At 34.9% G+C, this 20,201-nt stretch overlaps 1 protein-coding gene across 1 annotated transcript in view; it reads left to right on the plus strand.

The window, feature by feature from the left end:
- The window catches only part of ZW10 (zw10 kinetochore protein), a 35,469-nt gene that overhangs the window by 13,414 nt on the left and 1,854 nt on the right, over positions 1-20,201 (plus strand). Inside the window, exons 8-15 of the mRNA XM_058545197.1 lie at positions 7,571-7,734; positions 8,289-8,471; positions 11,668-11,906; positions 13,958-14,029; positions 16,114-16,283; positions 17,395-17,525; positions 18,041-18,172; positions 18,977-19,179. Of these exons, the coding sequence (XP_058401180.1) occupies positions 7,571-7,734; positions 8,289-8,471; positions 11,668-11,906; positions 13,958-14,029; positions 16,114-16,283; positions 17,395-17,525; positions 18,041-18,172; positions 18,977-19,179 (1,294 nt within the window). The remainder of the gene's footprint in view (positions 1-7,570; positions 7,735-8,288; positions 8,472-11,667; positions 11,907-13,957; positions 14,030-16,113; positions 16,284-17,394; positions 17,526-18,040; positions 18,173-18,976; positions 19,180-20,201) is intronic.

Consider the following 20,201-nt stretch of genomic DNA (forward strand, 5'->3'; position numbering starts at 1 on the left):
AGATAGCTATGTAATAGACCACTTTGCATAATTGTGTTATACTTTATTGAATTTTGAAAAAGTTTTAAGACTAACTGCTTCTAAAAAGCCAGCAACAGGCATTCTATTAGAAGGTTAAAAACTTTATTTCCATTAAAATCAGTTATGTCAGGAATGCACAATATCATTAATATTTCACATTGTTTTAGGGGTTATGGCTGATGCAAAGAAGAGAAATAAAATAAGTATGAATATTAAAATAAAGAGAAGACATTATCTTTACTTGTAAATAATATAATATAACTATATACCTAGAAAACCAAAAGACTCTACTAAAACTCTTATAATTGATAAGAAATTTAGTAAGTTGTCTAGATACAATATAAATATATAAAAATCAATAACCTCTCTAAACTAGTAATAATCATTTATAAATTAAAATGTAAAGATATCTTATTTATAATGGCAACAAAATCTATAAAATTCTTAAAGATAAATTTAGTAAGAAAAGAAAGGACATATGTGAAGAAAACCTTAAAACTTATTGAGGACATAAAGTAAGACCTGAATAAAAGGGAGGCTATCTTGGATTAGAAGACAGTGTCATAAAATTGTCAGTTTATTCCAAAACAATGTATAAATTTAATACATTTCCAATCAGATTCCCATTATATATTTTTCAAACTGTACAAGTTACTCTAAAGCTTACATCAAAAATATATTTGTGAGAGTTGTTAATAAAGATTTAAAAAACACTAGTGGGAGACCTTTATAATTACAGCTATGTTCTTGGTCCAAAAAGATAGTGGAATGAAAAAGAATCCAGAAGTAGAGCCAAGAATAAATGAGAACTTACTGTTTGATCAAAGTCACATTTCAGTTTAGTGGTATAGATAGTGTTTTTAATCATGGTGCTAGCAAAATTGACTATATGGAATAAAACAAAGTTAGATTCCTGGTTCATACTTCATACAGAAATAAATTTCAGATGAATTAAAGCCCTATATGCAAAAACTGTTAAATAGTAGAAGAAAATTTAGGAGAAGACTTGAAGAGTCTCAAGAAGCTCAGAATGCATAAAGGAAAGCATTCTCAAATTTGACTACATATAAATGTTAAATTCTGTATGGTAAACAATACCATAAAGTCAAAAGACAATAGTTGTTACTGGGAGAAAATATTTGCGATACATTTGACAGATAGATAGTTAATATAAAGATTTTTTTCCAAAGACAAAGAGAACAATAATTGAAAAATGGACAAAAAATATGAATAGGCAATTCGTGGAAGAAAAGGTACAATTTGTCAATAAACATAAAAATCTGTGCTGCTTAATCTCTCTAGTAGAGGAATGGAAATCACACCATCAAGGTAGAACTTTTCACGCTTAGGGTTGACCAAATTAAAAGATCTACGTAAGACACTTCTGGTAAGAAAGTGGAAAGGTAGTCTCCTTCATTGCTTTTTATGAATGCTTTTTAGAAAGTAATCCGAAGCTATATAGTAAAATATAAAATATGCATCCCTTTGACCCAGATATCCCACTTTTTAATTCCTTACAGAAGTGATAGCAACAGTATGTTTGTACGTGTGAGTAGTCTATATACTTGCACACTGAAATGTGCGTCATTTGAGGAATGGTTGTATAACTTATGGTTGAGCCATACTATGGGATATTGTGTAGCTATTCAAAAGAAATGAAGTAGAGCCGGGTATGTTGACCTAAGAGAGGGCCAGGATCTATTTTTAAGTATAAGAAAGTGAAGTGTAAAAGCTATGGCATGAGGCCATTTTTATAAAAAAGAAAGCAGCCCCTCATATGAGTATTATATTAGTTTGCTAGGGCTGCCATAACAAAATACCACATGCTGGGTGGCTTAAACAACAGAAGTTTATTTTCTCACAGTTTTGGAGGCTAGAAGTCCAGGATCAAGGTTTTGGCAGATTTGGTTTCTTCTGAGCTCTCTCCTTGCCTTGCAGACAGCCTTCTCACTTTGTCCACATGGCCTTCCCTTTTTGCATACACATCCCTGTCATCTCTTCTTATAAGGACCCTAGTCATATTGGATTAGGGCCCGACCCTTATAATCTCATTTAAGCTTAATTATTTCTTTCAAGGCCAGGCCCTGTCATTAGAGCTTCAGTATATGAGTTGGAAGAGGGATACCATTCACTCCATATCAAGTGTGTGTATGTGTATGTGTATGCATTTGTCAAATTCATATATATATTTTATATGAGTATAAGGGAGGAAGAATATAAGCCAAACTCTTAACATTGGTCACTTGGGCAAGGAGAGAGAGATAAGCTTGTGGATGTGGAAAGGGAAAATTTGGCTTTTTCTTTATAAATGTTAGTGGTGTTGGGTTTGTCACAACAAGCACATTTTGCTTTGCCATGGATGATTTTCTAGAAACTATAAATTACCAAAATTTACCAAGAAGCAGAAACTACAAATAACTGTAGAAGAAATTTGAAAGGTTAAGGATTAAAAAGGCCACCATCAAGCACAGAAGATTTATGGCTAAATTTATGTATTCTTCAAATTACAGATAATCCCTTTGTTAATCAAGCTCTTTTGGTCAATAGGAAAGATGAACAGTGCCCCAATGAATTTTTTAAAAACCAAAGTAAACTTAATACCAAAAAGTAATAATGATAGCTTACACACAGAGAATGCACTATAGAACAATTTTACCTTTGGCTTATAAATGCAAACAAAAGAAAAGTTAATTAAATCTAATAGTACCTTTAAAAAAAGGTCACGTGGTGACCAAGGGTTTATTCTAGGAGTGTAAAGATGCTTCAACATAAGAAAGCTATCAACCATTTCATGTCAGCATACTAAAAGGGGTTACTTCGTTAGGTATGGAAAATATTATGACAGAATTCACTACCCTTTCCTAATAAAAAACTAAGTAAAATAGGAATAGAATATTTTTTTTTAAAGGTTTTTTTCTTTTGGAGGAAGATTGGCCCTGAGCTAACATCCGTTGCCACTCTTCCTCTTTTTTTCCCCTCCCCAAAGCCCCAGTAGATAGTTGTATGTCATAGTTGTACATCCCTCTAGTTGCTCTGTGTGGGGCACCGCCTCAGCATGGCCTGATGAGTGGTGTGTAGGTCTGTGCCCAGGATCTGAACTGGCAAACCCCGGGCCGCCAAAGTGGAGCGCACGAACTTTACTGCTACACCACTGGGCTGGCCCCAGGAATAGAGTATTTTTTAATAGTATAATGAAATGTTGATGATATGATCTTAAGGAAAAAGGCAAGGATACAAAATGGTTTATACAGTGTGATCACACCTATGTATTACACCTAACTTTTCCTTCTTTGGTATGTAGCATATATCCATTCAACAAATCTTGTAGAGCAAAGCACTGTGCCAGATGCTTATACCATTTCACTAAGATGGTACCTGTATTTAGCTGCTATGGTCTAGATCAGCACTGTCTAGTAGAAATAAAATATGAGTCACATAATATAATTTAAGATTGTCTAGTAGCCACATTAAAAAAAGTCAATGAAATGTGAACTTATATTTAATAATGTATTTTATTTAGCCCAATATGTTAAAAATGTTATTTAAATATATAATCAATATAAAAATTATTAATGAGATGATTTACATTCTTTTTCATACAAAGTCTTCCAAATTTGGTATTTTACACTTATAGCATATCTCAATTTGGATGCAAATTTTCCCTAGAAATCCTTGATCTGTATTTAGATGTCAAAATTTACAGTTGGAAAAGTAGGCTCCATACCCAAGTTGTTCCAAACATGCTGAAAAGTTTTCCAGTAACTATTGAGTACCAAAAAATCCTTTTCCTTTAATATTCTCACCTGGATCAACAAATTTGGTTCATCCTTTTTAAAAGAATTAATTTGACTTTGAAGCAAAAGTATATCAGTTTCAAAACTATGACTAAGTTAAGTAAATTCACTAACTCATGTATCAACTTAATATTATTAACATGGAATTCAAAGTGGTATTACATAAATTTTAAAAAACTCTAAATTTGTCAATATCAACAAAGCATTCTTCAAATTCTTTTGATATTTTTGGCAGCCAATTTACATTGCTGATTACAGTTAAAATCTTCTTCATATTGAGTTTTGTTAGAAAAATGGTAAAGTTATTAATTTGTATTATGAAAAGGTTTAATTTCAATATAAATTCTTGCATCTGTCTAGCTAGGTCACAGATAAGCTTTTCCTTTCCTTGGAGCTTTACAGTTAGATTGTTCATATGCAGTGTGATATCAGTAAGACAACAAAGTATATTGCCATTTTTTATCTCTGATTATCAAATGTTTGGCAAGCATTACTTTTGTTTCAAGAAAATCTTGATTTGAAGATAGCAGTTCAGTAAATCTTTGTAAAACTCTTCCAGACTCAACTAATGAGCATATTGGCAAAAAAAACTAATTTGCATGTATATGGATGATTTTAACAACTGTATTTATGACACTTTTCATAGAGTCTATTTCAGAAAAAAGCTAAACATATATATGTATCATGAAGTGGAGTGAAGCAATAAGGGAATCATTGGTCTCGTTTTAAAATTCTAATAAATCTGCATTTTTTTAATCTAACATAGCATTGGAACACTGTTGTGATAGAAACGGATTTTCTATATCTAGCTGAAATTTGTCTTTGTCATATAATCATATAATTTTTAAAAGATGAAAAAATATTACACTGCAAGTTTGATGTTTTAGGCTGTGAATTGATAGTATTTCTTTGTAAATTTGGAAGTCCTTTTAGACATAATGTACCCAAAGTGTCATCTAAAGCTAAAGGAAAGTATTTGCAATTTTTTAGAAGTTGAATCAGAGGGAGAAAGTCAAATACCGTATGATCTCACTCATAAGTAGTAGATAAAAACAACAACCAGCAATCACATAGAGACAGAGATTGGATTGATAGTTACCAGAGGGGAACAGGGGAGGGAGGAGGCTGAAAGGGATGATTAGGCACATGTGTGTGGTGACGGATTGTAATTAGTGTTTGGGTGGTAAACACAATGTAATCTATACAGAAATCGAAATATAATGATGTACACCTGAAATTTGTATCATGTTATAAACCAATGTTACCACAATAAAAAAAAGTTGAATCAATTGATTGTTGATATTGTTAGAAAGATCTAGTATTCTATGGCTAATGTGATCCAGATATTGTGGATTAGTGGCTTAATTGAAGATCTGTCATGTTTTTAAAAATGTCTTTTTCTCATAATTTTTCAACAAAGTTTCCATAACTGAAATAATAATTTCTTTTGCCATCTCTCTATTTAAAAAACTTTTGAGTGTGTGCTCAAGAATCCAAGTCATTTTATAGCTGGCCAAAGTTACAAGCTCAGATCCTGTTAAAATCAGCTTTTTGGTTGGACATTTAGTTGTGATTTCAGGTGACTAATTTTGTCATTTCTTTTTTGAGAGGAAACTTAACAAATTCCCGATATATTTGTTGAAAATGTCTCTTAATATTATCTACTTTATTATCTTTAAAAGAAATTTTGCATTTTTGTTTTGCTCTGTTTTAGCAAATTGCAGCTGCCATTCATTGTGGAATTTGTGACATATTTTCTTCCAGTGTTTTTCTTTTACTGTTCCAGCGGTTCTGCTAGCTTCTACATCTTTACTTCCTTCTGCATCAATAGTGTACCGTAGTTATAAATTTAAAAGTCTGTCCATAGTTATTTTCTTAAACTAGAAAAATAATTATATCATAATTAAAATAGTAAGTATTTCAATTTAACTACCTTTTACAATTTACATAGATATCACTATAACTAGTACTGTATGCATAAAACATTTAAGTAAACACATTACGATGTTAACATTGGTGCATAGAAAAAAATATATCATTCAAATGGAATGAATCTGTTTATGCTGACTAGATCGGTGATATGTTTATGTGAAATACGAAATACTAGAAATGGTGTACGTGCCTGAGATGAGCACTATAGTAGAGCATAATAGCTTACATAGTGCAATATGGTTAAAGTGAAATGTAGTCTTATCCAAACAACAAAGTTGTGTTTAACAGAAAAGTATTTACGCTACTTGCTTTGTTTTTTTTCAGTTTAAAATTTTTATTCAAAAAATGTACAGAGGTCTCATGTACCCTTCACCCAGTTTTCCCCAGTGTTAACATCTGTGTAACTATAGTCAAATATCAAAACAAGGAAATCGACTTTGGTACAACTCACAGAGCTTATTCAAATTTCTCCAGTTTTACCTGCTTTCATTTGTGTGTGTGTATTTAGTTCTGTGCAATTTTATAACATGTAGATTCATGTAACCATCACCACAATCAAGATACAGAACTATTCTATCGCCACACGTCTCCTTTGTGCTACCCACCCCCCCCCCCCCTTTTCTTTTTTTTGTGAGGAAGCTCAGCTCTGAGCTAACATCCATGCTAATCCTCCTCTTTTTGCTGAGGAAGACCGGCTCTGAGCTAACATCTATTGCCAATCCTCCTCCTCTCCCCCCCCCGCCCCTCAAAGCCCCAGTAGATAGCTGTACGTCATAGTTGCACGTCCTTCTAGCTGCTGTATGTGGGACGCGGCCTCAGCATGGCCGGAGAAGCGGTGCCTCGGTGCGCGCCCGGGATCCGAACCCAGGCCGCCAGTAGCGGAGCACGTGCACTTAACCACTAAGCCACGGGTCCGGCCCTGTGCTACCCCTTTTTAACCATACATCCTTGCCTCCATTTTTAAACTTGAATTGAAATTAATTACAATTAAAAAAAATTTAGTTCTTCGGTCACACTAGCTATATTTCAAGTGCTCAGTAGCAAAATGTGGCTGGTGGCTATCATATTGAACAGTGCAGGCCTAGACTTTAGACATTGTCAGGTATCTCAAGGCTCTGAGATAATATGGTCACTTTCTTTGAAGGTTCTTATCCCCTAAAATCTTCCTTGGTGAATCAGAACTAGTTTCAAAATAGGTGGTCCTTCTTATGGTTCTTCTTCCCTCTACATTGGTCACTGATTCTTAACGATTATTTAATTAGTTAATAATATATTCTAAATACAACTCCCTCAAAATGTGTTGGAAAAAACCCACTGTAAGATATACTATAAAAGAGATATTAAAGTATTCTGTTTGGTAGACTAGATATTATGCTAGATTGTAAGGTGTTTATTGATATTTTACTTAGGATGAACACTTAGATCCTATGCAGAGGTGAAAAAAGTATGTTTATTCATTATTAAAGAACTAGGATTTTATTCTAAACTAGTTTCAATTTAGTATGCAGAACTTCTGAGTGCTTGTCATCTAATCAGATCAGTGGATTAGCAGTAGATGATTATAATGTAGATGGCTTAATACTTTATTGTTGTAGAGGACAGGCAGTAATACAGCTCAGACAATTCATTTGAGCAGTGAAAATAAAATAATAATTGTGTGTCATGCTTTGTCCCACGCAGTCGGTTGAGGTAGCTATAGAATTATCTGTGCTGTTTTCTTCTCCATCATCTTAAAATGAAAGAATTCTAGAAAACTAGGGAACTTGAGAATATATCCGGACTGTGAATGGTTTCTTGTTTAAAACTTTTTCTTTTCAATTCAGATTTGCCTCTTGATACTGACCTAGAAAATGAGAAAACATCTAAGATCATATTGGCTGAGATACTTGGTGACGTGATCTGGGAGGACTTATCTGAGTGCCTCATTAAAAACTGTTTGGTTTATTCTATCCCAACAAATAGCAGCAAGTTACAGCAGTATGAAGAGGTAAGAGCAGAGATATCACAGAAGGTTTTAAGAGACTCTAGGTTCCTGTTGGTGTCTTTTGTTTATCCTTTAAGATCTTTTGTTCTTTAGTGACATCTTTAAGAATATTGTTAGTAAGGAGTGGAAGCAGATTCCCCATAACTTCATTTCTCTCCCAGCTTCCTACCTTGAAATTGGGAAAGTATGTTTTCTTATTAATTATATTTTCTTTAGTAAAATACTTTTGAAAAACAATTCTGCTTTTATACTTGTATCAGCTATAGTAGCTACTATGTGACACTTTACTTTTTTGCTTCTTTTTAGTGTATTTCCTTGAACACTAAAAATTAAAAGATCTTTGCACCTTTAGTAAGTAGAGTCAGAAATTTCTATTGAAGGTACTCTTCCTAATGAGTTTAAGGCTGGAAAAATATATAATATTTTTATACCTAGTTATTGATGGTCTGTTCTAAAACTTAAATGACCAGCTAGTCCTTGTTCTTTTCTATACATTGGATTTGAAATTTTAATATTAAAATGGAATATATGTATATAATTCTTTTTTTTTTCCTCAGATCATACAATCTACTGAAGAATTTGAAAATGCCTTAAAGGAGATGAGGTTTTTAAAAGGGGATACTACTGATTTGCTGAAATATGCCCGTAACATCAATTCTCATTTTGCTAACAAGAAGTGTCAGGATGTGATTGTGACAGCTAGAAACTTAATGACCTCTGAAATTCACAACACTGTGAAGGTATGGGGGTTATAGTATTTTACGTTGTATTTAGGAAGCAGCTCATTTTTGAGATAAATATGGTAGAGTGGGAGAGAGCATGACAGTTACAGAGCTCACTGAGGCAAGTTATTAGTCTTCTTAAACATCAGTTTTCTCACCTTTAAAGTGGTCCTAATATCTACCTCTTTCCTAGAGTATTGTGAGGTCCAGATAAGATAATGCACATGAAAGCGTTGTATAAGTTGAAAAAGTCTATGTAAACATAATGGATTACTGTTGAAATTAGACAGTATATTAACCTATAGATTTTTCTCAACTTTATTACTCAAGTTTTTAGTATAGTACACAATTTTGTGACAGGTATTATTGGGCTTTATTATGTGCAGAGATTGTATCCTATTATGTAAATGTTGACTTCATCTCTTAGGCTAATAGTTTTGAGGCACTAGTTTTGAAGTTAAAATAATAAAACAAAAAGAGATGATCTATGTAGGGTATAAACAATTATCTGCCAAGTCAGTGGACAAATTAATTTGCATTGAGGGTAATTTACTCCTTTGACCTTAGATAATTCTGTGTATTTTCTTTTCTGTATTTTTTTTCCATATCTTACATATATAAAATAATATTTGGTAAGTGTAAGGTATTACTTAGATTAAAGCTACAGGTAGAATAAGGTAATCACTTAATAGAAAATTCCTCAGCCATCTTTCTGCTATCACTGCAGGGACTAGGCTCTTCTTCCCTCTATCTCTTCTTCCGTCCTCCATTTTCCTTGGAGGAACCCTGTTACTGTGTCCACTTCAGCAAAATATTTAATTAGCCATTTGAGGTGCACAGATATTAACACATTTTGAGGTAATTTTGGATTGTTAAGATAGCTGAAATCCACTCAGTACCAGGAACTGTGCTGCGGTTTGTTTTTTACATAAATATCACTTGATTATGTCACTCTTCTGCACAAAATCCAGTGGCTTCCCATCTCATTTAGAGAAAAATCCATTGCCTTATAGTGGTCTTCAAGGCCTTCTATGATGTATCCCCCTATTTCCTCTCTGAGTCCATTTCCTATAGCTTTAGTCGCTCTGCTTCAGGCACCCTGGACTCATTGCTGCTCACTGAATTTGGTAGGCCCACTTGGTGGCAGAACCTTTGGGAACATTCTTACCCCAGATACCTACATGACTTTCTCTCTTTCTTGACCACTCTTTTTTAAAATTGTGACCTCCCCCTATTTCCTATACCCTTTGCTTGCTTCTTTTTCCTTCTTATCACTTATCATCAACAAACATTCTGTATGAATTATTTATTTTTTCTCCCTCTCTAGAAAATAAGCTCCTTGAGGACAGAATTTGGGGTTTTTTTTTCCTGTATGGTTTACTGTTGTATCTCCAGCACCAAGAAAATACCCGGTGCATACCACTATTTACTCAGTGCTCAGTAAATATTTGGTAAATTATTTAACGTATATATCACTTACCTCTGTCATAACTTCATGATGTAAATAGGATTGTTACTGGATTACTTTGTGACTCTGGGCTAAATCTTGTGACAGAATTGAACTAGGTAATCTCTGAGCTCTCTACTCAACTAGTTCTGACATTCTATAAAACTACCTTTTTCCCAAGTACCCGAATCCTAATAATGTAGCTTCCTCTATATCAGGGTTTCCCAACAGTGGCATATGGGGTCAGATAATTCTTTGCTGTGGGAGGCTGACCTGTAGGATGTTTAGTAGTATCCCTAACCTCTACCTACTAGATGCCAGTAGCCCACCTCTCCCAGTTGTGACAACCAAGAATGTCTCCACAGATTGCTAACTGTCTTCTGAAGGGCAAAAGTGTCCCTAGTTGAGAACCACTGCTCTAAATTCTAACCTAGTTCTTTTTCTTGGCATTTCAGTCCTGGAATTAGATCTTCTAAACTGCCCAACTTTGAAAAGCTTGCCTTTCTCTTTCTAGAAAAAAACTATTTTCCACTTAATTGCCTTTCATGGTCTTCATCTAAATTCTCTCTAAAACAATTCCTTATGTGTATGAACTATTTCCCCCAAAGATCTAAAGTGTGTTTTGTTGTTTGTTTTGTTTTTACATTTTAACCTGACAGATATCATATTAGACCTTACATTCTTCCATCTTGAGGTTCCCTCACCCTCCTCATGAAGTCACTCTTTTGAGTCATGTGTATTCTGGGTTCACTATTTTTCAGGTGAACATTAGCATTTTTCTAATCATTTCTATAATTCTATTTTTTTCTTCTGCATTCTAATCATAGCCGTAATTTTGACTGCCAGGTCCCTGATGATTGTATTCTCATTTAAACTTCTTAAGAGCCCTAGAAAGTAGATATTTGACAGATTAGGAAGGCAAATCTGATGGCTTAAACATTTTTGTTAGACTTGGAACTTTTTCTATTGGAACTTCTCTGGCGAGGTCCAGTGTGTGCAGCACAGAGCTGCTCTTCCTGCAGTGGCACCTGCTGCTGCCATCTGCTCCATCTCCTTTTTTTTTTCCCTTGAGGCATCTTTGAGAAGCAAGCTTTGGAAACTATTATTGTAATACAGTTTCTTCATTTTTCAATGAAAAAGTTGAGGTCCAAGAGGTTAAATGACTTTGTTAAAGGATAGGGTAAAAAACATCACTGTTTCCAGACTAGCAGCCTAGTGTTCTTTCCTTTAGTCTTGACCAGGTCTGGGAATTTTCTTTCTGTATAAATGTTAGGGAGGCTTTTTTGGTTTTGGTTTGGAATTTTTTAAGGGGAGGATCTGCTATCTTGAATGAGTTATTTCTTTGGCTAAGTCAACACATGTTCGAGATGGGAAATAATTTGTTTAATGACAAAAGAACACAAAATCATACTGGTCTGCAGTAATCTAGTAGTGTAGTCTGAGAAAGATGATTTTTGAAGGTCCTTTCGTTTACCTGAAATCTTGAGCCAGTTTCACAGCTGTGCTATTTCCACCAAGATTAAGAGTATACAGTAGAATTGGTAGAATTGCACAGTAAAGGGGATTGCTTATTTCTTATGACATGCTCTCACCCAAGATCGAGCAGTCATTAAAATACTGCCATATTTACTCACGTCTTTTAATTACTCTGTAGAGCTACAGCTTTATCATCATGGAAGCAACCAGTATCTTATTCCTCAGTGTATGCTTGCATTTGAATTATTCTGAGGACAATGCATTTTCTGTGTTTCTATGTTTGAATCTTAGATTACTCCTGATTCTAAGATAAGTGTGCCACACTTACCCAGTCCTGATGAGAATAACAAGCCAGAAGTACAGAAAATGCCCACAACTCAGTATGATGAAGTGATGAATTTAGAGCCTGAAAATACGTTGGACCAACATTCCTTTTCTTTGCCCACGTGCCGGATCAGTGAATCTGTGAAGAAATTAATGGAACTTGCCTATCAGACTTTACTAGAGGCAACAACCAGCAGTGACCAATGGTGAGAGTTCTGAGTTGTCTGAAAATGGCAACGACTTTCTTAAATGTGTATCTAAACTACATACTTATTAAGAAAATTAGCTAGAACTCTTTGGGTTTTCTTATCCCATTAATTAATTTTTTTCCATAGAAAAACAGTGTAGTACACAGATATATATTGACAATTAAGTTTTATTTACAATAACATATACATCTAATGGCAAAGTATAAGAAATAGAAGCATGTGTGTGGATGGACAAATGGGTTTCTTTGATGTTAAAAATTGTTAATCACTTTTTAATAAAAAGCTCTTTAATTTTTGTTTAATTTTTACTTTTTATTTGAGTTGAATCATTTAACATGAGAAAGCGCATGTAGTGAGCTTAGAATAGTACCTGGAAAATGATTAAATGATTAGTACTCAAATGTTTATTGTTATTGGTGGCAGTGGTGATAGTGATAGTTGTACCATCTGCTCCAGCTGCTTTGGCGCTTTAGCTTAACATTCATTTTGCCCTTTGAAATCCAAGTTCTAATTAATTTACATTTTAAATGTTTATTTTTAAAGTAATAATATTTCGTTGGGCAGCCAAAGGTAGAAGGGAAAGAATGCACCAAAGATCTGATTTCTCCCTTTCAAGATGATTTCTTCTAATCTATATTATATTTGGGGTATCTCAAACTCTATTCCACATCTTTTATTGAATCTCTTTGTTTAATAAGCTCCTTCCCTACTCCTAGACTAAACTGAGGAGAAAACGGAAGACTGTAGCCCAAGTTGATTGTAGAACAGTTTACAAAAAAGCCTTTTTAGTTTGAATCTTTGTGTAGCTGTTTTTTACTTCTCATCCTTATAGTAGAAAACGATTCAAGTTAGGGCTTGACTTAATCAAATTGCATCTTCAGATGGGCTTCCAGAGTTTATTTTTTTCTCCGTGTGTAAACAAACCCCTTTATTTTATTCTGCTCTAGAAAGAACATGTTTACCAAGATACTTCCATGACTTGAATGAATCATTATATTCACAAGTCCATCCAATTTTAAATATAAGTAGAAAGAAAAATACATGTAAGGAATATACTCTTCTGGCAAAATAGATATAGGAGTGACTGTTTCTTCATATGACATTTACCTGAAATATACCAGACCAGAAGTTGGGGATGCAAGGGAATATTTCCTAAATTTTTTGAGATCACAGAACACCAAACAATATTTTTGTATACTGAATGTCTGTGGACATTCTTTTCACTAAAAGAAATAGTTTTTAACGGGACAAACAAAACGCACTACTCACTACAGTAACCTACTTCCTTACTATCAAACCTCAAACAGCAACGTAAGCAGCAAAAATAAAATAAAATAATTTAATCAAGTATTGTAGTAATCAAGTGGTAAAGGTGTTTTGGGGTATAGTAACCATGACTTATTTTTCTAAACATTTGTGGAATTTCTGTGACTTATTCAAGGTACATAGTTTAAGATATTCGAAGTAATCTACACAAATCTTATATTTGCTCTAAGTATATTTTAATAATAATCTTTAGGTGTTCTAAGGCCAGATTTAAAGGGCAAAAAACCTTGAGGTTAGATTCTGTCCTAGAAATGTTGATTCATCTCCTTGCACTGGGGTAAGAAAGAGAAGAGGTGAAAGCTGCAAGTCAGCCTGATTCTGAAAGAACCAAGTGAATGCCTTTATTGATACCTCGCCCTTTGCAGAGTGCGTCAGTGAGTGGGTGACATTTGCTTGAGGCTTAGCTCCATTTGTTACAGAAGGGAGACTCTGGGTACTGGCAGAACACAAATTGATAAATGGAAAAGAGGCTTTGGGTTGGATGCTGCTATTCTTAAAATTATTAATGGATCCAGGTTTTTAGAACTGCTGTCTAGTTAGTAAATACTGGTTGAGAATATATTTCCATCTAGATTAATCACTGTTTTCAGCAGTCACCAAGTCAAGTGTTCTCTCCAACTGTAGTTTTAGCTGATGATTCTCACTTAAGCACTGAATTTGAATTTTTTTTCTCATTTCCAATTTATCCTTATGCATTTCTGTTGAAACTGTTTTCCTTTTAGTGCTGTTCAACTTTTCTACTCAGTGAGGAATATTTTCCATTTGTTCCATGATGTTGTACCAACATATCACAAGTAAGTGCCACTGTATCTGATTTCTGTATAACATTGTAGTCTAAAATGGTAGTAATGTCGGGTTAAAACCACTAATTTTATATTCCACCAAAGATATTTTGGTTACTAAAATTCACAATAAAATGCAATAAACCATTTAAAATACATGTTTAAAGGACATTCGTCATTTATTAATAAATTAATAAGGGTACTATAATCTTTCAATATAGTCGATAATGCAAATTTAAAAACTCAAGAGAACTTTTCCCTGTTTTTGATGGTAGGTATTTTCAGAACCGCCTCACTGTACTTGGTTACAAAACAAAAAGGCCGTCACTCCACATTGCTATCCACTGAACATACCACATTTTCCCTTGGCATTCCTAGCTTTGCAGGCTTAATACCACAAGAGATTGCTATTTAACTGTCGAGTATGATCAGCCACTCTTCCTAGCTATTTACCTAACATCTTGGATTTTAAAAGTTTCTTTTAATATTAATCTGAAAAGTTACTCATAACTTTAAGCCTCTAGGAGTTCTCTCTCTTATCCAAATTAAGTGTTTTGTGTGCCTTTTATAAATGTGTTAAATAATATGTCAACAAAGCTTTTCCTTAGTCAAGGACTCTGGCTTTAAAGAAAAAAATCAGTTTATTATTGTAGTATTTTTTATTTCAGATTTTTGAATAATTGAGATGCTTTTAAGTAGGCCAACCTATTTTTGTTATAAAATAGAGCTTATTTATTGTGAACCTTATGTTTATTCGTATTTTCTTTGCTGTGGTTTGAAATTTTTATTTCACTTTCTACGTAGTCAAGTAAAGGAAAAGAGAAAACATCTTTGAGTCAGCTAATAGCCATGTCCTTGGAGATTCAGAGACAGTTGGCTTAGGAGTTTCTGTGCTTAGAAACATTTTCACACTGGTGTGAGGATTTGCCTCTCTTTCTCCTTTGTATGGTCTTGGAACTTTGTGCTGGACCAATGGTTTACAAAGTTTGGTGTGCATCAGAATCACCAGGAAGGCTTGTTAAAATACAGATTTCTGGATCCTGTGCCCAAGGTTTCTAATTCAGAAGGACTAGGGTAAAGCCTGAGATTTTTAACAAATTTCCAGGTGATACTGATATTGCTTGTCAGGGGACCGCACTTTGAGATCCACTGTTCTAGATTAGAGTTCTCTGCTTTGGCAGTACTTTAGAATCTCTTATGGAGCTTTAAGAATATATATATTTACCTAGGCTCTGCCCCTAGAGATTTTGATTTATAGGTCTGGTGTAAGACCCATGCATTTGTGTTTTTTTAAAGCCCTACAAATGATTCTGATGTGTAGCCCAAAATGAAGACAACTGTCTTAGATTGTTAGTTTCTGACTTTGTATATTCTAGCCTGACATTGAATCAGCAAAGTAGGAAGTATTAATTGAATGACTGCTAGTGGATATATAGCAGAAATATAAGAGAAGATCTCTTCTCAAGCTGAGTAGATTGACTAATATGTATGGAAGGATTAGAGCAGTGATTTTTGATCTTGTATGAAAAATAAAATCACCTGGGATGATTTAAGACCTATAAATGCCCTGGCTTCACTCAGAGGTTGTGATTTAATTTGTTTGGGGTGAAGTCTAAACAGTTATATATTTTAAATTTCTCAATTGACTCTAATCTGTAGCCGGCTTTGAAAACTTGTGAATTAGAAAATAGTTAAGTGCTTCATTATACAAATGAAATAAGAATTTGGAGAAAGGGGAAGTAAATCTGTATTTCCACAGACTTAGCAGTGTTAAATTTCAAGGGAATTATTCTGTACAGCTATGCTAGGTTTCCAGTACGAAGAATGACACAGGTAAACATCTTGATTGCTTTACTCTTTCTTTTTTTGTTAATCACTGGGATGCTTTTATAGGATAAGGTCACATTTGGGCAAAACAACCACGCTCTGATTGAATGGGAGTGGGAGTGATGAGATTACATCTTGTTATGTACTGCATTTATACAGTAGACAATGGTTAAAGCCTGGAAATACATTAAAAGAGCAGTAACTTTTCATTGGCCCCAACTTCAATAACAGGTGATTTATTTCTTTTTCTACCCCTCCCCCTGGTCTAGAGAGAACCTTCAGAAACTGCCCCAGCTGGCTGCCATTCACCACAACAACTGTATGTATATTGCTCACCACTTGCTGACCCTCGGGCATCAGTTCAGATTACGTCTTACCCCCATTCTTTGTGATGGCACTACTACTTTTGTGGATCTTGTACCTGGCTTCAGGAGACTTGGTAACTAATACCTTAAATTTTAGAAAGCGTATTGATTATGCAGTTTCTCAGCCTAGTGTCTTTGTAATTTATGAATGACATGGTTAGAAATTAGGTGGTGTTCCTGAGCTATATTGGAAAGTGGGAGGGCATTTAATTTACAAGTGATCCAGTTATTTAATTTGATAAAGTGAATGCAGTCTTTGTGGAAGCATTGCTTTTTCATGACATGATTTCATGGTACATTAGAGTTCCAGACTGCATTACTGGTGTGCAGTGAATTCACCAAATCAGAGTTATGTTAGTAGAATGACATATAATAAGATTTGTATTGTGACAATTCTGTTTGCATTGTTGGTAAGAGCTCACTAATGTCAGTGCTTGTTCTTTTGCAAAACCTCAAGACAGCTGCCCCTTCTTCTACCTCTCTTAGCTTTACGTGGGATTATTAAAAATCAAAAGAGGGCCAGCCCGGTGGCATAGCAGTTAAGTTCACGCGCTCTGCTTTGGCGCCCTGGAGTTCACAGGTTTGGATCCTGGATGTGGACTTACACACCGTTCATCAAGCCATGCTGTGGAGGCCTCCCCACATACAAAATAGAGGAAGACTGGCACAGATGTTAGCTCAGGGACAATCTTTCTCTAGCAGAAAGAGGAAGATTGGCAACAGATGTTAGTTTAGCTCAGGGCCAATCTTCCTCATCAAAAAAAAAAAAAAAGAAATGAAATGTGGGGCAAATCAATATGTTTACTATAATGATAATCTAAGAAAATCAGAGAATCTTTATGATTCACTTAGCTTTTCAATTCCTGACCTTTCCCTTAGGTGGTGTAGATATATCAGAAAAATAAGTAGCTGTTTCTTCTCTATAAGTAATTTTTCTTATCTGACTCTGGACAAACTATTGGGAAAGACTAATCCTGAGGGTGGGTTTGGAGGTACTGGCTAATGTGTTAGAAGTGATTGTTTCTTGTAACCTTAGGGCAGCTTTATGATGTTATCTGGCAAGCAGTTGTTTTCACCTAGGCAGAACAGATATATGATTCATGCTTGTCTCTCCTGTTTCGCTCTGGTTTTGCAGTGTGTGACTGAACAACTTTTAGAATTCTTTATTCTATTTCCCCATCATAGGGACAGAGTGTTTTTTGGCCCAAATGCGGGCACAAAAAGGAGAACTTCTGGAACGATTATCAAGTGCTAGGAACTTTTCAAACATGGACGATGAAGAGAATTATTCTGGTGCAAGTAAAGCAGTCCGGCAGGTGGGAGGCTGTTGTTAGCTCTGGAATTTGTACTCTATGTTTAGATAATCCCCCCTTGTTTTTTAAACAGTGAAGAATATGTAATAGATAGGCTCAGTTAATTCCCCACCACCCCCATTGGAAAATTTGGATACCTTTTACATTCATGTTGACAACCCTTCCCCTGCCCCACATCACCCCAATGGTGTGACTAGTTATCTAATAAGTCTGTGGTAGCAAGTATTTGACCCGTGAACTTGAGTTTGGGTAATTTTAAATATTAGCTTTCATCTTAATGCCCCTCTCTCCTATGTGATTTATCTTTTTACAGCAGTTTTCCCATCCTTAGGCTGAGTTTACTTTTCATCTAGCAGGGATAGCACTAAGGTTAAATGTTCAAGAAGCACATATTCTTGATTACCTCACCTTTGGATAACACTTCTTCTCCCATACACACACAAATGATAAATGTAAATCTGAAAAATAGGAGTTGCAACAATCTCTTTTCCATGTAAATAGCTGTATTCTTCTGACAGGTACTGCACCAACTGAAGAGACTTGGAATGGTGTGGCAGGATGTCCTGCCAGTGAATATATATTGCAAGGCTATGGGGACCTTACTCAATACAGCAATTTCTGAGATCATTGGCAGAATCACTGCCCTAGAGGTAAGGGACGTTAGATGCCTCACCAGGCTTGAGATGCAGCTCTTGTTCCACATTGTCACTTTACTAAGAAGATGATGTTGGAGTCTCATTTTTAGTCAACACAGATGGTAGAAGAAATTGTTCATGTTTTATGTCTAACTCATTATACTGTCATTCTTTCAGTTTTGTCTTAATTTTGTTTTGCTGGAGACTTGCTAATCTCTATCTTTTATACCTGTATAAGAAAGTAGGATTGTGTTGATTCTCCATTTAGCCTCTGTAAATTATGAATGAGGAGCTTGGAAACTGGGTAGTCCCAAGACAGATTGTAAAGTATGAAGTCATATATTTATTCAATTTTCAGGTGAACTAACTAATTTAATTTAGTAAAGTGAAATGCAGCCTTGTGCAGGTACCACTTTTCCAACACACTGTGGCAACTGGGATTATATGTGTCATCCTACAAGAGAGTTGCCTGGACTCTGCCAGCTGATGCCTCTAAAGCACAGATTGGCTAAACTCTTATTTGTAATAACATCCCCTGCTTTATAGCAAGCTGTGCCACATTCTACTGGAGAAATGGGCTCTTTCATGCAGGCAAACTAAATTACTGACAATCTGTTGAAACATATTTTGTGTCTTTCTAGCTTTAGGGGTATTGTCAGAGAGCTGATGAAGTCTAGTGTCTAGTAAGGTATGCTAAATTAGTTGGAAAACATTTTGTTGTAGCTGATCCCCTGGACAGCACACAGCAAAGATCTACCCTTTTCTTATTACTAAGCTGGCCCAATTCTATTCTGTTGTGTTCCCTTGGTGCAAAATCAGGACATCTCTACTGAAGATGGTGATAGATTGTATTCCTTATGCAAAACAGTGATGGATGAAGGACCCCAAGTATTTGCACCTCTATCTGAAGAAAGCAAGAACAAGAAATATCAGGAAGAGGTTCCAGTCTATGTGCCAAAATGGATGCCGTTCAAAGAATTGATGATGATGTTACAAGCCAGCCTGCAAGAAATTGGGGATCGGTGGGTATAACCCTTCTGTAGAGGCATATATCTCTCCACAACTACAAAGAGTATTATTGTCATTGATAACAGTGCTTTTCTCTGTTTCTTAATGTTACTCAGGAAAGAATTTCATATTGAGAAGTAGTAGTTGGGGTTTTCGCATGGTCTGTCATTGTATGGATCTCATAATCACTTTCTCATATTTGATAACATAAAGATGCCTTGTTTCATTTTATTTTGGTCTTGAACATATTGTTTTGGCATGCTGTACAAATGATCTTACATTTGTAAGAAGTACAACCTTGTAACACCTGGATGGAAACTGTTGCTCATTTTAACCAACAGTGGATACATTTTAAGATTGGCTTTGATATGTTAACAGAGAAGTGGCTTTTATCTGTACGGAGTATTTGGCATCAAACCATTGTTTGATCGACCAGCAGTTTTTCTGCAGGGAGTACAATAATTTTAGAGATTAAGCACCATACACGTAGAAAGGATTCATCTTTTCTGAAATATAGTGGGTGATGTTTTCTCTCAACACCATCAGTTAACATTACTATGCCCAGTAATTGTATGCTATATCAGATCATACTGAGTGTGCAGAGGTCGTTGATACTGCCCAAAACAGAATAGATGTGGGTTAGTTATATATATATATATCTATGGATGCTTTTATTATTGTTTTGGTAGATTATTAACAAGTGTGCATACCTTGCATAGGGAACTCCCTGAATAGGCTTTAAGGTACATCTCCATCCCTATAGCTATTTGTCTATCTGCTTTTGCTTGGCTTATTACAGATGCCCAATTATATTAGACCAGTCATCCTAGATGTGTCTGAGTTGTCCAGCAAATATTGTCCATTCTAAAACAATGTAAAGGAGATTTCTACTTGAAAAAAATCACATCAAAATACCTCTAACTACATTTAGTACAAAATTTAATTTATTTATTTGTTATTGACAAGTCCTTAGTGGGTAATAAGATGTCTTTAGGTAAGACTCCAGAGGGCAGCAGATAAGAATTTTTCTTTCTGC

This window comes from Diceros bicornis, chromosome 7 (assembly GCF_020826845.1).
Source record: "Diceros bicornis minor isolate mBicDic1 chromosome 7, mDicBic1.mat.cur, whole genome shotgun sequence".
Classification (NCBI taxonomy): Eukaryota; Metazoa; Chordata; class Mammalia; order Perissodactyla; family Rhinocerotidae; genus Diceros; species Diceros bicornis.